We start from the raw sequence: 16,566 nt of genomic DNA, 5'->3' as shown, positions 1-16,566 counted from the left end.
TTGCCTTCCAAGGCAATTACTTCACCCTCACGATGCGTGGAAAATACACATTGCAGCATTTTGGAACCACCAGAACCCTTCACAGTTGGAAACAAGCACGAAGGGCTGTAGAGTTGTTTAGTTTGGTTCCTTCACAAGCATTCATCTGTCAAGAACATGTGGAAGGACGATTCTTCTAACCATAATCCCTTTCCGCCACTGATTTATAATCCATGCTCGACCACCAAACATGCATTTCGACATACGATAAACAGTTTACCACAGCAAACTATGCATATACTGCACAGTGGATTTCTTATTAGACTGTTTTGTTTAAACTGAAATGTGCAGTCAATTGATCTGTAGTTGCTTGCCTGTTTTACCTTGCACTTTTAACTGATGCACACATATCTCAATCCGAAGTATACAGTTCTGCCCCCTGTTGCTCTGTGCATACAAATGTTATTTTCTTGGAGTTGCATGCGGATATCATCTTAGCATGTGAAAAATTAACATGTTGAGCTGTCTTGGTAACTGAAGCTCCTGCCAAAAGCACCCCAAAAATCTACCCCTCTTTCAAAGTCCTCTTGCACCCTGCTAGTTAGAAATATAGGCAACATTGTTAAACATGAATCTGACCATTCTGGGATGTTATTAGCTGAAATAATACATGAACAGCAGATGTGTGGATGCCATTGCTTTCAGTATGTTCACTGTCCTTCATTTACTCATGCTTTTTAATTTTTAGTCCACTACCTGTACATGTGGTACTTTGGCAAGACAAGGGACATGAGAATACATGGGGAAAGCTCTATCTATCACTGAGTGGAAAAAACAGGGGTCCCTATTACTAAGACTACCACTGTATCCAAGTTGCAGACCTTTAAATCTGTGGGGAATTCTACAATGGAAGGAGCTGGATTAGACAATTTCATCCAATATGCCAGGTGACAGCATACATTCTACTCTACTGCATTATTTTTTAAAGTGAAAGATGTTTTATTAATAAAATAATAAAGTTATACTTTTATTGGGATGATCATTATACAAATGCTGTTCTGATATGAAACACTGTTAGGGCAGGTTTATATTTGAGTTAAATGACTTAAGAAACCATATAGAAATACGGAAATAAAATGAACAATACGGGATCAATGAATAGATTTAAAAAAAAAAAAAAAAAAAAAAAAAGGAAATTTTTTGGGGGGGATTTTTGAACGGTGTAGGATGGATGTTATGTAGGCAATTACAAGAAGAGGTCCCAGACTTCACTGAGAAGTGGATACTAAGAAACATGCTATGGATCACTGAATTAGAGAACAGAATCCTGAAACCGGGTATCAGAACTACAATCATTCTACTAGCTGCAACCTTGCAGAAAACAAATACATGGTTGCCTTAATGTCTATGAACCAACTCTAAAGAAGGTTTATGGATAAAATAGGACATTCATATTTTTCAATACATTATGGATATTTTTGCTCATTGCATTTTGAATTAAGCCCAATTATACTGTTTAGTAAGCCAAACAATACACTGCAAAACAAAAACAAAAAAAAAAAAAAAAAAAATCAGGACAGAAGAGGTTTATGTCTTTTAATGTTGGTCAGCTTGTTTTTCACTTCTGAAAAAGAAAAGCAACCTAAATCTATATATAGGAGCATCAAATAGGAGATATTTTTCTGTTTTGTTTACTCATACGATCTATATTGTTCCACAAACGCTGGCATATATCAAAGAAGCATTCTAGATATAATCAACGCTTTGACCATAACAAATTATAGCCCTCTTGCCATATGGAAAACATGTTAAAAGAAGTAGTCAAATGTTTAAAATGACATTTTATGCTCCTATACAAAGCTATGAGTTTTGGGGCATTTTACAATGAACAAAACATTGCCCAAAGACAAATTGGACTTTCTCCTAAACATACGTGGAGACCATGCCGATTATTTTATACCTTTAAAAACAAACGGAACAAAAACAGTCATCATGGTCACCCTTGCTTGACGACATGTAAAGTTTTGGATGTTGTAGAATTTTCTTTAAAAACAAACAGAAACAAACAGAATATTAGACTGAAGTCACCAAGGGCATGCATTATGAAGGATGTCTAAGGATTTTATTTGTTTCAAGTTGTATAATGTTCACAAAATTGCTGCCAAGTTTCCTGAAATTACTGAACTTGTCCTTTGGGTTATGTAGGCGTGACATGATTGATCCTCGTACAAGAACACTAGGATGATTCTTCAACTGTGATCATTTCTGACTTCCCAGTGTCTTTGTCAGTGCAAGTTACATGTAATGATCCATCCCTGGGAGAAAACATACCACAATTATAAATGGCTTTACGTCATTAATAGTTCTGACAAACAAGAAAAATAATTTTCATAACGTCTGCATCTTATACAGGAAAGGGCATTTCTAGGCGCATTTGTACTAATGTAATAAAAAAATAATCAAATGTACAATAGTGGCACATGTAACAATGTGCACAAAATGAAAATGGTCTGGCATACACATTTTGAGGTTTGTTCCAAGTCTGTAAAATTTCTAGTGCTGCTTGTTCGCTTCAGATTATAAATTGTGTTAACTAGAGACCTGCTCGATACTTTAGGCCCGTAAAGACTGTTCCAGGTCAAGCTTTAAAAAGATACCACCTCCTTAGAACAGAAACTTTAGCTGCCAGAATCTGCCAAAACCTTGACATATCTGGCATTAAAGTCGTCGTTGCGAACACAAGATAGCTATGTATGCAGACAACATATCGCTCTCCATCTCTAAACCGCTAACCACTCTCCATAACGTATTTAGAGAATTACATTGATTTGGATCTCTCTCTAACATTAAAATCAAGATAAGTAAAACGAAGACCCTAGTCTTTGTCTTCCACCTTTAAAAAACTTTTTGGAAATTAGCTTTAATTTTCAGCAACAACACAAATTTAAATACCTAGGTATATTCATCACCAAGAAACCAGACTCACTTTTCAACAGAAAAAACTTATTTACCTCTCATTGCGAATATTTAAAATGACCTGGTTACTCGGAAATAATGTTGGCAATCCAAGAAATTAATAATCTCTTACATTAAAATTAATATTCTTCCTATAGTTTTTTCAGACATTACCCTTTAAAATATCCGTTCTATGACTTTTGCCTCCCTTCAACAGATGTTTACAGCTTTTATTTTGAAATTTAAACCAAAAAAAACCCCACAATAATATTATATGTTCTCCAACAATCTGAGCTGGTCGCTGGTTTGGGGCATCCCCAACCTTAAAAAATATTTCTATGCAGTGCAATTACCGCAATGCATTCAGTGGCATTCTCCTCCCGATTCTAGAGTTTGAGTCAACATTGAATCAGATGCACCCTCTTCTTTATCAACGTTCACTATTCTATGGTCTCCACTCTCTGTTAAGCCACCAGTGTCCTGCTCTCATCTAGTTATCCATTAATCCTTTACAATATAGGCTTGCTGTAATAAACTCCTAAATTGGCCACCTTGCCAACCCCTCATATACCCCTTTGGCAATATCCAGACTTCCCACTGGGCCTCAATGCATTCCCCCTTTGGTCATCAACTGGCCTTCGATTCCTTAATCAGCTGGTCATATGAGGAATATTTCCCTCATTCTTAGATCTTCAAGAATCCTATGAACTCCCAACTACCTATTTCCCTCAATTTCTCCAAATTAGGAAATTCTTTTGTTCCACCTCAACCAGAATCTGTGTTAGAGCACATTCCTCCTTTAAGCAATATTGCCTCAGTAGCTGCTCATCCAAAAGCCTAATTTCTTCTCTATATTATTCAATACATACTTTGAGCGAGTCTTAAAAATATTCCCATGAAAAGATGTGGGAAAGGGATAGGGTGAGGACCTGGATGATAAAGACTTCTCAGATACTTGTTAAAGTGTATCCAAATCTATGAGTATTAGAGTTAAAGAAAATGCATATACACATCTCTACCACAGTTCCAGCAAGGCTTCATAAACTCTATCCTAGCACTTCTCATCTCTGCTGGAGAGACTGCCAAGACGTGGGTTCATTATATATTTGGTTGTGTCCAATCATAAAGAGATTATGATTAAGGCTTGTTGTCACCTCAAACACTACTGACCTTCCTTTCCAACCAAAATACTTATTACTCCCACTTTTGTTTCCTGATCTCTCACAATCCCTTAATAAAGTTACCAGACATATCATAAGTGTGGCCACCTGCCTGATAGCTGGTTTTTGGAAGTAGCATAAACCACCCACCATAGCAGCCCTTAGGAAAACCTGGTGTATTTATGAAATGGAACACATAACTAGCATCCTTTGGAACTCATCTGTCTCCTTCCTTAAAACTTGGTCTCGATTGGACTCATTTTAATTATGTTTAAATGTTCTCATTTTTAGCTTCAATTTACATATATGGAGATATCTCTCAAACCATTATACTTCCATTTATACTTTGTTGCTTGAGAGGCTCCATACCAAAACCAAGCATCAAAACAGTTGTTTAATAAAGTTACATTTTGAAGAAATACTACAGCTAATGTGAGACTATTTATGTGTTTGGTGCCATAGAATTAAAGGTGCCCATACAGGAATAATCTGCTTGCTATACCCAATTGCCCAGAGAAAGGATTTGTCAGATTTGCCAATACATCTGGTCAAATCTTAAAGTTGTTTATTTAGCGCTTGAGGACCATTAGTATGGTCAGTCAATAACCACAAAAACTGTCAGATGCGGTCACTGTCCAACCGGATTTACTATCCATCCTTATTAGCACCTAATAGATCTTAACCTTTGGTATTTCTGGGCTCGGACACATGCAATTTGTAGCCTATTAGGTCTGAAACAGACAAACCGATCATCAAAACCAAAAGTATATATGGACACCATTAGACATGAGAAAATGGGTGTAGAGAGATTACCTCTTCATCGTCAGTACAGTCACTATGTCATGAATCCCATTCTCTTTCTTTTGTAAATCTTTAAGTACAATCTGTAAAGAAAAAGATATGGCATAATATATATTTTAATCTCTGTTGAGTAGATTTTGAAGCAAAGCAACAGGTCATTAGAGGATACATTAACTGTACATGACCTTTATTCAAGCAACATTGGGATTGTAATGTGAGTATACTAAACAGGCTCAGCTATCTTGGGTTGTCTTTTGGACACATCAAGCCTGGAATTCAGAGTAAATCCATCCAAAAGTTGCAAATTTGCACCTTGGCAAAACCGTGGGCAGGGGAGTCGAATTTAAAATATGCAGCAGACAGCGTTGGGAGGGTACACATCCTAGAGATGAGATAGATAGATAGATATCTTGCTCACGTGCAAATTTGCACACTTTAGCTGCATTTGCTCCCAACTATGAATGATATATTATGATCAACATAACTAGTTGAAGGACTATGTGGAAGACCATTTGGCAATCCAGGACTCTGTTTAACAAAATTTGAGGCCTGATGCCAATGAGCAAACCTAATACATACCTTAAATGATCAACATTATATACCCAACACACTAGAACGCTTAGCATCACAGAGCCATGGTTTGCCAAATGGAAAGGAAAACCCATAACCCCAATGGTGTAGCTATTGTAAAAGAAATATCTCTATGATATAGCAAGTGCACAAACCAGAGCACCTTGGCGTGACTAGTGTAAAAACAAAGCCCAATGGTATGTTTACTTTACAAAGCAAAACCCCTTTGTCTGGCCCATGTACGAAAACCCGTATTTACAACAAAACTACACATCATTTTAATTTATTGACCTTAAAACACACTCATCACCACAAATTAGAATTCTGAATCAATTCTGTATATAAAACACATCTTGTATGGCACTATTACTATATTCACACTTTTCACCCTTTTTATCACTCTCATTCCTTGTTTACTGGTATTTCTTCCCTACTGCCAGTGAAATACATATGCAAAATAGATGGAGGAATTAATTCAGCAGTATTCTATTGCTGAAGATGACATATGCAATTCCAGAGTTTGAAAGCAGTGGGAATAGAGTGTCAAGATTAAATAAGCTGGATCAACAATTATAGTCCACAGAAACCCAAAAATACCAAAAACAACAAAACCTAGAACGACCAATATAAAAAGTATGTTTTATGAATTGACTGGCACTAAGTAATACAAAGCCACAACCAGTCAAAACATCAATGCTTTTGTAAGCTCTCTATTAATTCACATCTTACTTGTGCAAATTTACAGTTGTCCGATATACTGGATTTACGAACAGATTCATACAGTTCCAGACACACAGAGGTTAACTTTCCAGGTGCTTGTAATGAATGTTGTCTACGAGCAGGAAGTGGTGTACCAGATGGCAGCAAAATAGTGAACTTTTCAGCTCCAGACTCATCAGCTTCCTGTGAAGATACATTCAAGATGAATACCACACCTTCTGCAAGGTCATTCATTACATCAATATGTCCTATTAAAGTGGACCTGTCACCTACACGTAATGGAAGAATACATTTTGAAGGCTGAATATTCTTGCGAATGCAGGCCATGAATTCACCAATAACCAGCACCCCTTTACTTTACCTCATCCAGATAATACATGCATAGACTTAAAGACAGAATGTCAACTTCTCTAAAAGGTATAGGTGTGGCACAAGAACAGGTTTGTAAATAAATATGCAACCGCTAATTTGTTTACAGCACAAAATAACATCTATATATCACAGTAATATCATTATGTGAATGCAGAAAATATGAAAATAGAGAAAATAAATACCTATGTATTCAGTTTTTAAGACTATAGAGACAGAGACTGTAGTGTCCAAGCTCTAATAGTTTAAGATATATAAAATATGTTTAGGAGCCTTATATGTAGCCTGATAATTAGCCATCTCACATTTAACATACTGAATCTGAATATAAAAGTAATTGAGTGTGAAAATAATTTTCTATAAAACAAACCTTAACTAATATGTCACTGGCAGAGCACTCAATGGTAATGGTATCCAGTTCTGTGGATAGATTGTCTTTGCCCAGTAGAATTCCAGCTTCTATTGCAGCACCAATGGGAATGACCACATCTGGTGGTATGCTATTTAACAGCTCTACCTCTGGAAATAAGTCCCTAATTAACTGCTGCAATTTTGGGATGCGTGCTGACCCACCACATAACACTACCTGCAATACAATTGAAGAAAAAAAAAAACATTGTTAAACAATAATAAAACACCGAATCTTAAAATTAATAAATTTAGTTAACCAGTTCATGTCCAGCAGGTTTTTACCCTTCAAGACAATGATTTTGACAATGGTAATTTCATATGGAAAACACATTTTTAAAAATTTATTAGCATACTAAAAGTATATTTGACTCCATGTAAAAATCTATATCCTCCTATCTAACTAGGGGAATAGTGTAAATTTTGATTCTGTTCTTTTGCAAGTATTTATTTGAAATAGATGGCAAAATAGGAAAGAAAAAAAACCCTTATTATTTCTTAAAAATGCTTTATTTCAGATGTACATTTTTCATAAACACACCTTGGGCCACTGGAGAAACACACATTCAGGAATTTCTGTCCTGTATGAGGATATCACACATGCATGCTTTTACCTGCTAGCGGGACATGTGTCAGGGAATAAAATTTATTGAGCACATCTCCACAACAGATTTTATGGCTCGATTTGTAAATGCCAGAATATCAAACACACCTCCAAAATGATACCATATAAAAAGAAATCTTGACTCCTACGGTACTTGGCTAGGGGCAGAGTGTTAAGAATATTGGAATATATATAGAATTTATTTTTATTAACAATATTAGGATTATTTTTTGCTGGTATTCTGAGAATTTGGTGTTCGCTCAAAGTGTTTTGTTTAATATTACTGAAATGGTTTGTGATAAAAAAAAAAAAAAGGGGGGGACATATTCAATTGTTGGCGTTATAGCCAAAATTCTCACAGCATACGCACTATTACCGTCATTATGGTAATAGTGCGCGGAAATATCGGTATTACAGTACTTTTCTCGCTGGATTTCAGCTCGCGGCTCAGGGAGCTGCGAGCTAAAATCCAGCTTACTATTACCGTAATACTGGTAAGTTTTTCTGCGGTGGAAATCGAAGACAATTGAATATGCCCCAAAGTGATTAAATTAGCATATTATATTCAACAGTCTTCTTAAAAAACTATACATGATTATGAGCATGCAGATAAAGAAACACTTGGCAAACCATAGACGCATAAAGCTTTACATGGCATTGTTGATTTATGTATTTATCTATCAGTTATATTTTTCAATAATACATTACAGTTTACTATATTATTTTTAAGGACAGACCTACAAGGAGGGCATTACGGAACTTTGTAAGAAATATTTTCAGCATAAATTGTGGTAAAAACCGATAACACAATTAGATTTTTCCATTTCAGCAACCCTCTGCTGAGAATTTTAGGGTATGTGAAAGCAATCATTATTAAAACTATGACTTCTGATTGGAAAATAAAATAAAAAAACAAAAACCACATTTTCTTTTCTGCCAATAATGTAAGGCTATGAGATACACTTGGAAAAAGCCTTTAATACAGTGGCCAAGATTTGCAGGACAGTGCAAATTGGTAGTTGGTAACATTGCTTATGCTGTTTTGAGAAAGTCCTGCATCTTTTCTAGGCTCATTTTCTGTATGCAGGATATCAGGCAAATGTCAGTCATGCAATCGAACGGATATTATCTGCTGGATAATTGTGTATATGTTCCCAGCAGCAAGCATGATGCTAAAGAAAAACACCAGGCTTCAATAAAAGGAGGATTAATTATTGGTTAAAATTGCTGTGCATATAACTTTATTGTAAAATGTTACACCAAAAGGTAGTGGACAATAAACAGTGAAAAAAAAATATCAATTAAAAATTGTCTGTTTGCACATTTATACCAGGTTATGACATGAAAGTAGGTAGTAAGCCATGCATGATTCATTTATGTCAACTGAGAAATACTGCACAGTTCTGATGGGTCTTTCAGCCTGTCTTATTCAGCTAATACTGTTGCTTGTACTATAGTGAGGTGTAAGAGGCAGTGCACAAGGATGCTGCTCCTCTGTGCTCTACTCAAACAATTGGAGCCCTTGCAACCTACTGCTGGTACTGGCAGTATGCTTAATATTGCGGTCTATGTAATAACTTTTCTAGCGTTTGCTCTTTTTGCTGGCATCAGAGTCTGTCTGGGCTGATGGTTAAGGGGTGTCTGCCTTCAACAGTTTTAACAACAGAACCTACACTTCCTCGACTGTTATCATACTGCTGGGCCATACATTATCTCTATGCCACGCTACGAACGCAAACTAACTGAATAACCCAAGAAACTGAAGCGTTTAAGTACACCAAAATAAAAACTTACAATAATTGCTAAAAGCTAGCAAACACACTAAAACTAAAATATTATGACACAATAAACATACAAGGCATTTTTAAGTTGCCAATTGTCTGGTTAATAAGAGATAATGTGAAGGCAGTGTCTCTAAACACTTAAATGTAAATATAAAACTATATGTATATTATAACATACATGCATACAACCTATAAAACATATTCAACAAAATAAACAGACAACTTTGAAAACATAACTGCTCTGGTGCTCTAACAAAATTTCATACATGCAAACCTAAGTCATTAAAGTATTGAAAGGCACTCAAGGGTCTTCTAAAAAAAAAAAAAAAGTATTAAAACAGAGATTCAGAAGAGATATTTTGAATTACTTACTCCTTTTTTAAGTTACATGTAACCTCATTTTACAATGTCTCTGACCCACAAGTCTGAATATGACCTAATCCATTGGTCCCAAAAGAGCAAGATTTGGGCCCCCACCACAGATATTTAGGGTGGAAAGGGATCCTGTCATGCAGCCTGTTTTTAATCAGCAGATTTGAAACAAGGACGCCTGTCCAGCTAAGCCGGCTTACTTCTTTGGTGACCACTCTATGGGGCGAAGGATGGACACCTTGCAGAATTTTCCGTGTTTTCCCTGACCAACAAAAGTACCCAAATCTCTGACCTTTCAGTTTTGAAGTATTAACTGCGAGAAAAGAGCTCTTTCCTAGTGTGGCCTAAGAGATGATCATGGCCAGTTCTGAAACAAAGAGGACTGTCCCCTCAAAAGGTAATGAATCCTGAGTCCTATTGGACTCTGCCTCCCGTGACTTAATCCAGAGAGTGTGCTTGGCTGCTACCGCTAAAGCAGAGGATTTGAAAAGACTTTGACCGGTGTCAAGGACTGCGTCTTCGAAATACTCTGGTGCTTCCTTCACATGTCTACCAATGACAAACCTGATCTCAGACTGAATGCCCTCACTGATCTGCTCAGCCCACTTTTCTACTGCTATATTGACCCAAGTAGTTAAGAGAACGGGTCTGCTCGATGTGCCTGCTGTGACAAAGATAGATTTCAAAATCTCCTCACATTTCCTGTCAATGCCATCATTTAAGTATGCAGCATTCGGTATAGGAATAATGGTGGATTTTGGAAGACAGACAATGGGGGTATCCACTCTTGGTGAAATCTCCCATTTTCCTTTTCTTCTGAGAAGCGGTAGTTAAACCAAAACCTACTTGGAACCCGAAACCTCCTATCCAGTTTCTGCCAGGCTGCACCCAAAAGTTCAGACAACTGAGGGGATGGGTGGACAGTCTAGTCCTATTTTCTTTTGAATAAGGAAACATCCGGAACCTCTGGTATCTCCACATTCTATATATTAAGGGCTCGTCTAACCGCTAAAATCAATTTCTCAACCACCTGCCATATTGTGGCCCCTGAACCTCGCCTTACTGAGAGGAGAGTTCAGATTTGGAATCTACTAAGAAATGGACATGGGGTGACCCCAACAATTTGGGACTTGCTGGATGATGAAGTCTCCAACAACTTTTCCAGAGAGGAAGACACTCGTGTCAATACCTGTACAGACTTCTCAAGTTCAGACCCAAGGGGACTCTTGGACTGCAACTATAGGGTCTGGATGAAACCAGGCTTCCTGAGAAGGGGGATCCACTTCTGGAATCCCTAAGGGAATATTAGGAGGGATGCATTCAGAATAAAAGCATAACTTGAAAATTACATTGTCCAGTGTAAAGAGAAATACACTGTAGTGATGTCCATACATATAGTACAAGAAAAACAGATCACTTAAACAACTTTCGCATTCCTTAAAGCGCAATATTCACAATGGCCTAGATGGAACTTTAACAGGAAACTTTTCCTATTGATAAACCCCCAAAACGGATTTACCGTGGGTATGTCAAGCAATAAAACCATGCTCTATATATATATAAATCTTGCCAATATGTATTTTCATTTAAAGTAAAAATACATATTGTTTTAATTTGACTGAAAAAAAAATACTGCAACACTGAAGAATTAAAAGGGAAAAACAAACAAATGTATAGAATGAGAAAGACGTTTAAATTTCATACCTGATTCACATCAGTCGTTTTAAATCCAACCTGATCCAACAGCATTTTGATCGGGTCCATGCAGCGAACAAACAGAGAAGAACAGATTAGCTCAAAACGAGCCCTGCAAGAAACAAGGAACAAAATGTGTCCATAATCACGTTATGTTAATACAAAATTAAACTGACAAGCAATGAATTTCAGAAATTTTGATTATACTCTCAATTTAATAGTAATGAAGAAAAAAATTTAATAAGCAGTTATCTCTCTATTTTAAGTGTGAATTGATTGGGGATAACTTTAGAGTTCCATGGATGCCTATGCAGCCACATTTGAAAAACAGACTATTCTGGTATGTTAAATAAGAATATTGTTGTACATGCATTAAATCCATTTCTCGGATTCCATCTGGGGGACACTGATACCATGGGGATATGGAGGGCCATGCTGGAGCTGGGCAATTAGAGTTAATTACTTAGAAGAGAAGCTCATCCCTCTATAGCCTCTCACCTATGTTGCTTCAGTTAATAATGAACAAAGCCCAAAGAGTAGGGCAAGAAAACATATATAAAATTGTCCTTGAGATTTAAGATCCTTCCTTAGTGGAAGTCACTATCCTGGTCCCGCCACCATCTTTAGTATGTCCGTGTACCAGGCTATATTTGGCCAACCTGGCGCCACTTAAATAACTGGAGCTCGCTTCATCTTGGCTTTTTCAGGACATGAGGAAGCATGGTTATTGGAGAAAAAATATGTACAAGGCTAGAGTCCCAAAGTACTGTCCAAGGCAGCCACCAAGAACACCTGAGGATCCCTGGTTCTGCAACAAATTGTGTTATTTTGTGGTGCAGCTGGGAGCCATCATGTCGACCTCTGGCTGACTTCACCTTTCCGTGATCTGATGCAACACCACTGGGTAGAGAGATCACTTTCCTGGGAAAGCTGTATACTCCAGCTGAGGAATTTCACCTCTCCGTATTCTATCCTGGGATTTAAACTGCCGATACCACTGGAATATAATATTTTGCTCATGCCAAGATTTTTACCAACTCATTCATCGCTAGGGGACTTCTTATGCCCCCCTGATGTTATGTATATATCACCTCTGTGGCATTGTCCGATTGAACTTAAAATTGGCCTACCTATCAGGAAGTGTTGAGCTGCACACCTGTCACGTGGCTCGTGTCTGTTTGGCAATTTTGCCTGATATCTAGAACATGTAAAAGAACAGACTTTCTCTAGTGGATTTGGCCTTGGAACTAGTCCAGTTATCCAACATGGGGACAGGGTAAGAACCAACTAACGCTCACAACAGAATCAAGTGAGAAGGAATATGAAAAAATTGCACAAAAATATATATGAGGTGGAAAATGTATGACTGGCAGCAATAGATAGAATCACTCTAGCTACCACACAAGCACACATCAGATTCCTAGCCCTAGCTCCTCCCTCTATACCCCACTTCCTGTTAGCCTCAGTTTATGTTTAACAGAGCCCACATAAAAAGAGGACAATAGAAAGACAAAAAAAAACAACAACATTCTCTTCAGCCACAAAGACAACATGTCATACAACAAGAGAACCAGAGTGTCAAGCGTGGGTGTCCGTTGTCCCCCAATGAACAAAAAGAAAAAAAAAATCCAAAAAGTATAAAAAGCCTATTTTCCCTGTCTTCCTTTGAGGGACACCGGGGACATCCCAAAGCCGCAATCACAGGTGAAAATGCTCAGAAAAAAATGGCACGTAGCACCTTTCTTCCAAAACTTGCATCGTTGGATGCAAATACATTAAACCTGTAAAACTGAGTGAACGTATGCACAGAAGACCCCGTGACCACCTGACACTGCTGGTTCAGTTGAGGTACCATGCCATACCGCCCAGGAAGCATTCACAGACCTCGTGGCGTGAGCTAGAAGATTTTCTGGAACAGGCTGCCCAGCCCCACGAATTACAGCCGTAATCTACAGAGCAATAGTCACCTTAGAAGCTGACCAGCCTCTCGTGTTTATCATTGAGGACCAAAGATGCTCAGTCTTGCACACATCCAGAGTCCTATGCACAAAGCACGCCCCACATCGAGAACGAATAGAAACTTCGTCCTCCGAAGACGGACACTTAAATCAGGACATTGTCATTCCTGCCCTAAGTGAAATCTAGACACTACTTTAGGAAGGACTGAAGGTTTGGTTCGTAGAACTGACCTATCTTCATGAAAAACAAGAAGAGGAAACTTGCAAGATAAGGCTGCAAGCTCTGAAACTCTTATTTCCGTAGAGATGGCAACAAGGAAAACAGTTTTCCAGGTCAGATATTTGAAGTCCACCGAACCAAAGGGTTCAAATGACAGATACTGCAAAGCATTAAACACCAAATTTAAATCCCAAGGCGCTACCGAATAAACATACGGAGGTTGCACATGAAGCACCCACTGAATGAAGGTGTGCACATCAGGCATTTCACTCTTTGAAAGAAGATAGAAAGACCAGACACCCGACCGTTAAGAGAACGCAAACAGCCCGTCCTGCAAGAACATAAGCAACCTGGACAACCGGAAAAAAAAAAAAAAAAAAATGGTTGGACACGCCTTTTTATCACATCAGGCAATATATGTCCTCCAGACCGGATGATATATTTTGGCTGAACTGTTTCCAAACCCGAAGCATAGTTTGGACCTCGCTCTTAGACAACTCCTTAGCTCACAGGATCCAGGAAATCCGTAGCTCTCTGAATTTGTTTCACCAAAGGAAGCAATTCAGAAGATGGTCTCCCAGCCACCAAACCCTCAGAGCTGTTCAGAGCAGTGTTCTACAGCTTTGTAGACCCACACAGACGCCAAAGCGGGTTGCAAGGAAGCCCCAGTCGCCACAAAAATGGACTTAAGGATCCCCTAATTTTACGAGAACCTCAGGGGGAACAGGAGAATACAACTGCAGCCGACTGGACACCTGGAACTTGCGATTCGGTGAACACCAAGGCTCACCCAGCAAATCTTCCAATTGGAAAGAGGAGGGAAAAGACAGTTTGCCTTGACTGCTGCGCAAATAAAGATGGCTCCGCAGCCTCAGGGACTGCCGCTTCAGGAATCTCCAGAACCAGACGCACCGCTCGTATCAATTCCTCCATACTCAGACGGTCAGGCTGAACTTCCTCCACAACCGAACAAACGTCCATTTCCGAATAAACTGCCAATTCACCCTCCTGTTGGGAAGAGCAATCAGAATTTAAAAATAAAGTAAACTGCCCATTCGTCAGGGGGTATAGAGAGAGGATCTAGGGCTAGTTAAAGTTTTTTTTAAGTGCCCGTTCACCCTGTCCCTATTCTATACCAATTCACCCTGGTGTCCCTCCAAGGAAGACAGAGAAAGCTACCTAGCAATATAGGATGTCTGTAGTAGTATAAGTTTTGATAAGGCAACTTTCACAGGCATACGTTTACAAGCTAAAAATGCTTTGGACCTGTATCTTAATGCATATTAAGCTTAGAGGCTCTTTAAAATATTGATATTGTTAATTCAAGGTACACAATAAAACAAAAACACTTTACCTGGAAACATTGCATTCAAAATCAATACCATCGTACAATGAATCCACAAAAGAATTGGCACTTCCCAAGGTGGATAAAGAATGTTTGGCAAGGTCAGCGCTAATCATTAGCTTCATCATGGCGCGGGCATTTTCTTTAATGTCTTGTTTGTATGACCTATAGAGAGAACAGATTTTTAGAAATTTAAGTCCAAGAGACCAAGTAACTGCAGGTAAGTCATGATAAAGATTTTCACAGGTAATTAGTTAAAAAGGCTAATTAGCCTGCAACTGTAGTAGGGTCTGTAGAATTAAATAACTTCTTCAGCTTCATATCGAATTGTCAGCATGCATCATACACTCACCATACCAAACCTTCTATGCCTACTCCAATATATACATGTAATACTAGTCTGTTTTATCCTACCCATGGTACATACAGCTGGTAAGACGCTCTTATTTAATTTAGTCCACATTCAGCCTTGCTCGCTACTAGAATCACTTCTGAGTGTATTGGTTTCTCAAGGGATGGGTGCTTATTGTCCTTCTGCTCCACGGGAGGCTTCTGTCCTCCCCTGAGCTCGCCTTACACCATACCTGATCGCAACTGATCCTAACTTCTGCATATTTTCGTTTCTCTACCGATCATAACTTTTCCCATTTGATTCATATTTTCCAGTCTCATTTACTCCTACCAATTTATACAATTAACTGTATATTTGTGGTCCTTGTATATTTGTGGCCCTGTGATACACTTAACCCAGTCCTCTTATAGCAACTTCTTTCACTTATATTTTACAAGAATCTTCTCTGCCCTTATTTTAAAATAATTTATTCCGATCTCCTTCTTCGAGCATGACTTAAAGGATGCTACGAAAAGAGACCTTCTCAAAGCTAGAACTCCACTTTTGGACAATTTCGAATTATTGCACCTTCCTATGCAGCAAACAGGGAATTCCATCCCACCTACCTCCTGTTTGCTGAAAGTGGAAGCCACAAGCACCAATCTTGCACAAGAAAGGGATTATCTCCATGTCTCCCTTATAGAGTGTTTATACGGACCTCTATATTGGAAGACAGGATGGACTCCCACCTTTTTTTTTCTACTGGTTCAAAGTGTGATTTCCCATCTTTAGGCATGTGGACCTTCCCTTTAAACACTTTATTACAAAAGAAAAATGAAACTCCTCCTATGGTTCTTTTTAACAATATAATTCAAAGTACAGCAAATGGAATGATTAAACAAATAAAAAAACAAAAACATACCTATGAAATTCAGATGCTAGATATTGTGCTAAAGCTTCTGTGAAACATACTCCTCCAATGTCATCATACGTATTTGTTGCAAGGACTCGATATATTCCACTGTTAACTTCAATCACAGTGACAGACAGTGACGTCCCTCCCAATTTGTACACCAAAACATTGCTGTAATCAATAAAAATCTAGTTTAAAGAACAAAGTGATAAAGCAGAGTGAAGCACTGTGGGTTCATACAGACTACAATTTAATTAAAACATCAGATCAAAGAAGAATACACTAACATATCTGCCAGTGTTTCAATGTGTGGACTATATTTATACTAATTAGCTTCTCAAAAAAAAAAAAAAAAAAAAAAAATATATTACACGGGTCTGTA

The 16,566-nt window shown here is 38.0% G+C and overlaps 1 protein-coding gene across 1 annotated transcript in view; it reads right to left on the bottom strand.

Annotated features, from left to right (window-relative positions):
* Positions 1-1,561: 1,561 nt before the first annotated feature.
* HSPA14 (heat shock protein family A (Hsp70) member 14) overlaps positions 1,562-16,566 on the bottom strand; it is a 28,044-nt gene continuing 13,039 nt past the window's right edge. The window contains exons 8-14 of the mRNA XM_075208675.1: positions 16,194-16,355; positions 14,950-15,105; positions 11,427-11,529; positions 6,925-7,140; positions 6,195-6,368; positions 4,908-4,978; positions 1,562-2,294 (exon numbers count right to left, since the gene is read on the bottom strand). Of these exons, the coding sequence (XP_075064776.1) occupies positions 2,216-2,294; positions 4,908-4,978; positions 6,195-6,368; positions 6,925-7,140; positions 11,427-11,529; positions 14,950-15,105; positions 16,194-16,355 (961 nt within the window). The 3' untranslated portion in view covers positions 1,562-2,215. The remainder of the gene's footprint in view (positions 2,295-4,907; positions 4,979-6,194; positions 6,369-6,924; positions 7,141-11,426; positions 11,530-14,949; positions 15,106-16,193; positions 16,356-16,566) is intronic.

This window comes from Mixophyes fleayi, chromosome 4 (genome assembly GCF_038048845.1).
Source record: "Mixophyes fleayi isolate aMixFle1 chromosome 4, aMixFle1.hap1, whole genome shotgun sequence".
Lineage (NCBI taxonomy): Eukaryota > Metazoa > Chordata > Amphibia > Anura > Limnodynastidae > Mixophyes > Mixophyes fleayi.
Note: the sequence above shows the minus strand (reverse complement) of the source record. Positions and strands in the feature narration are given on the sequence as shown.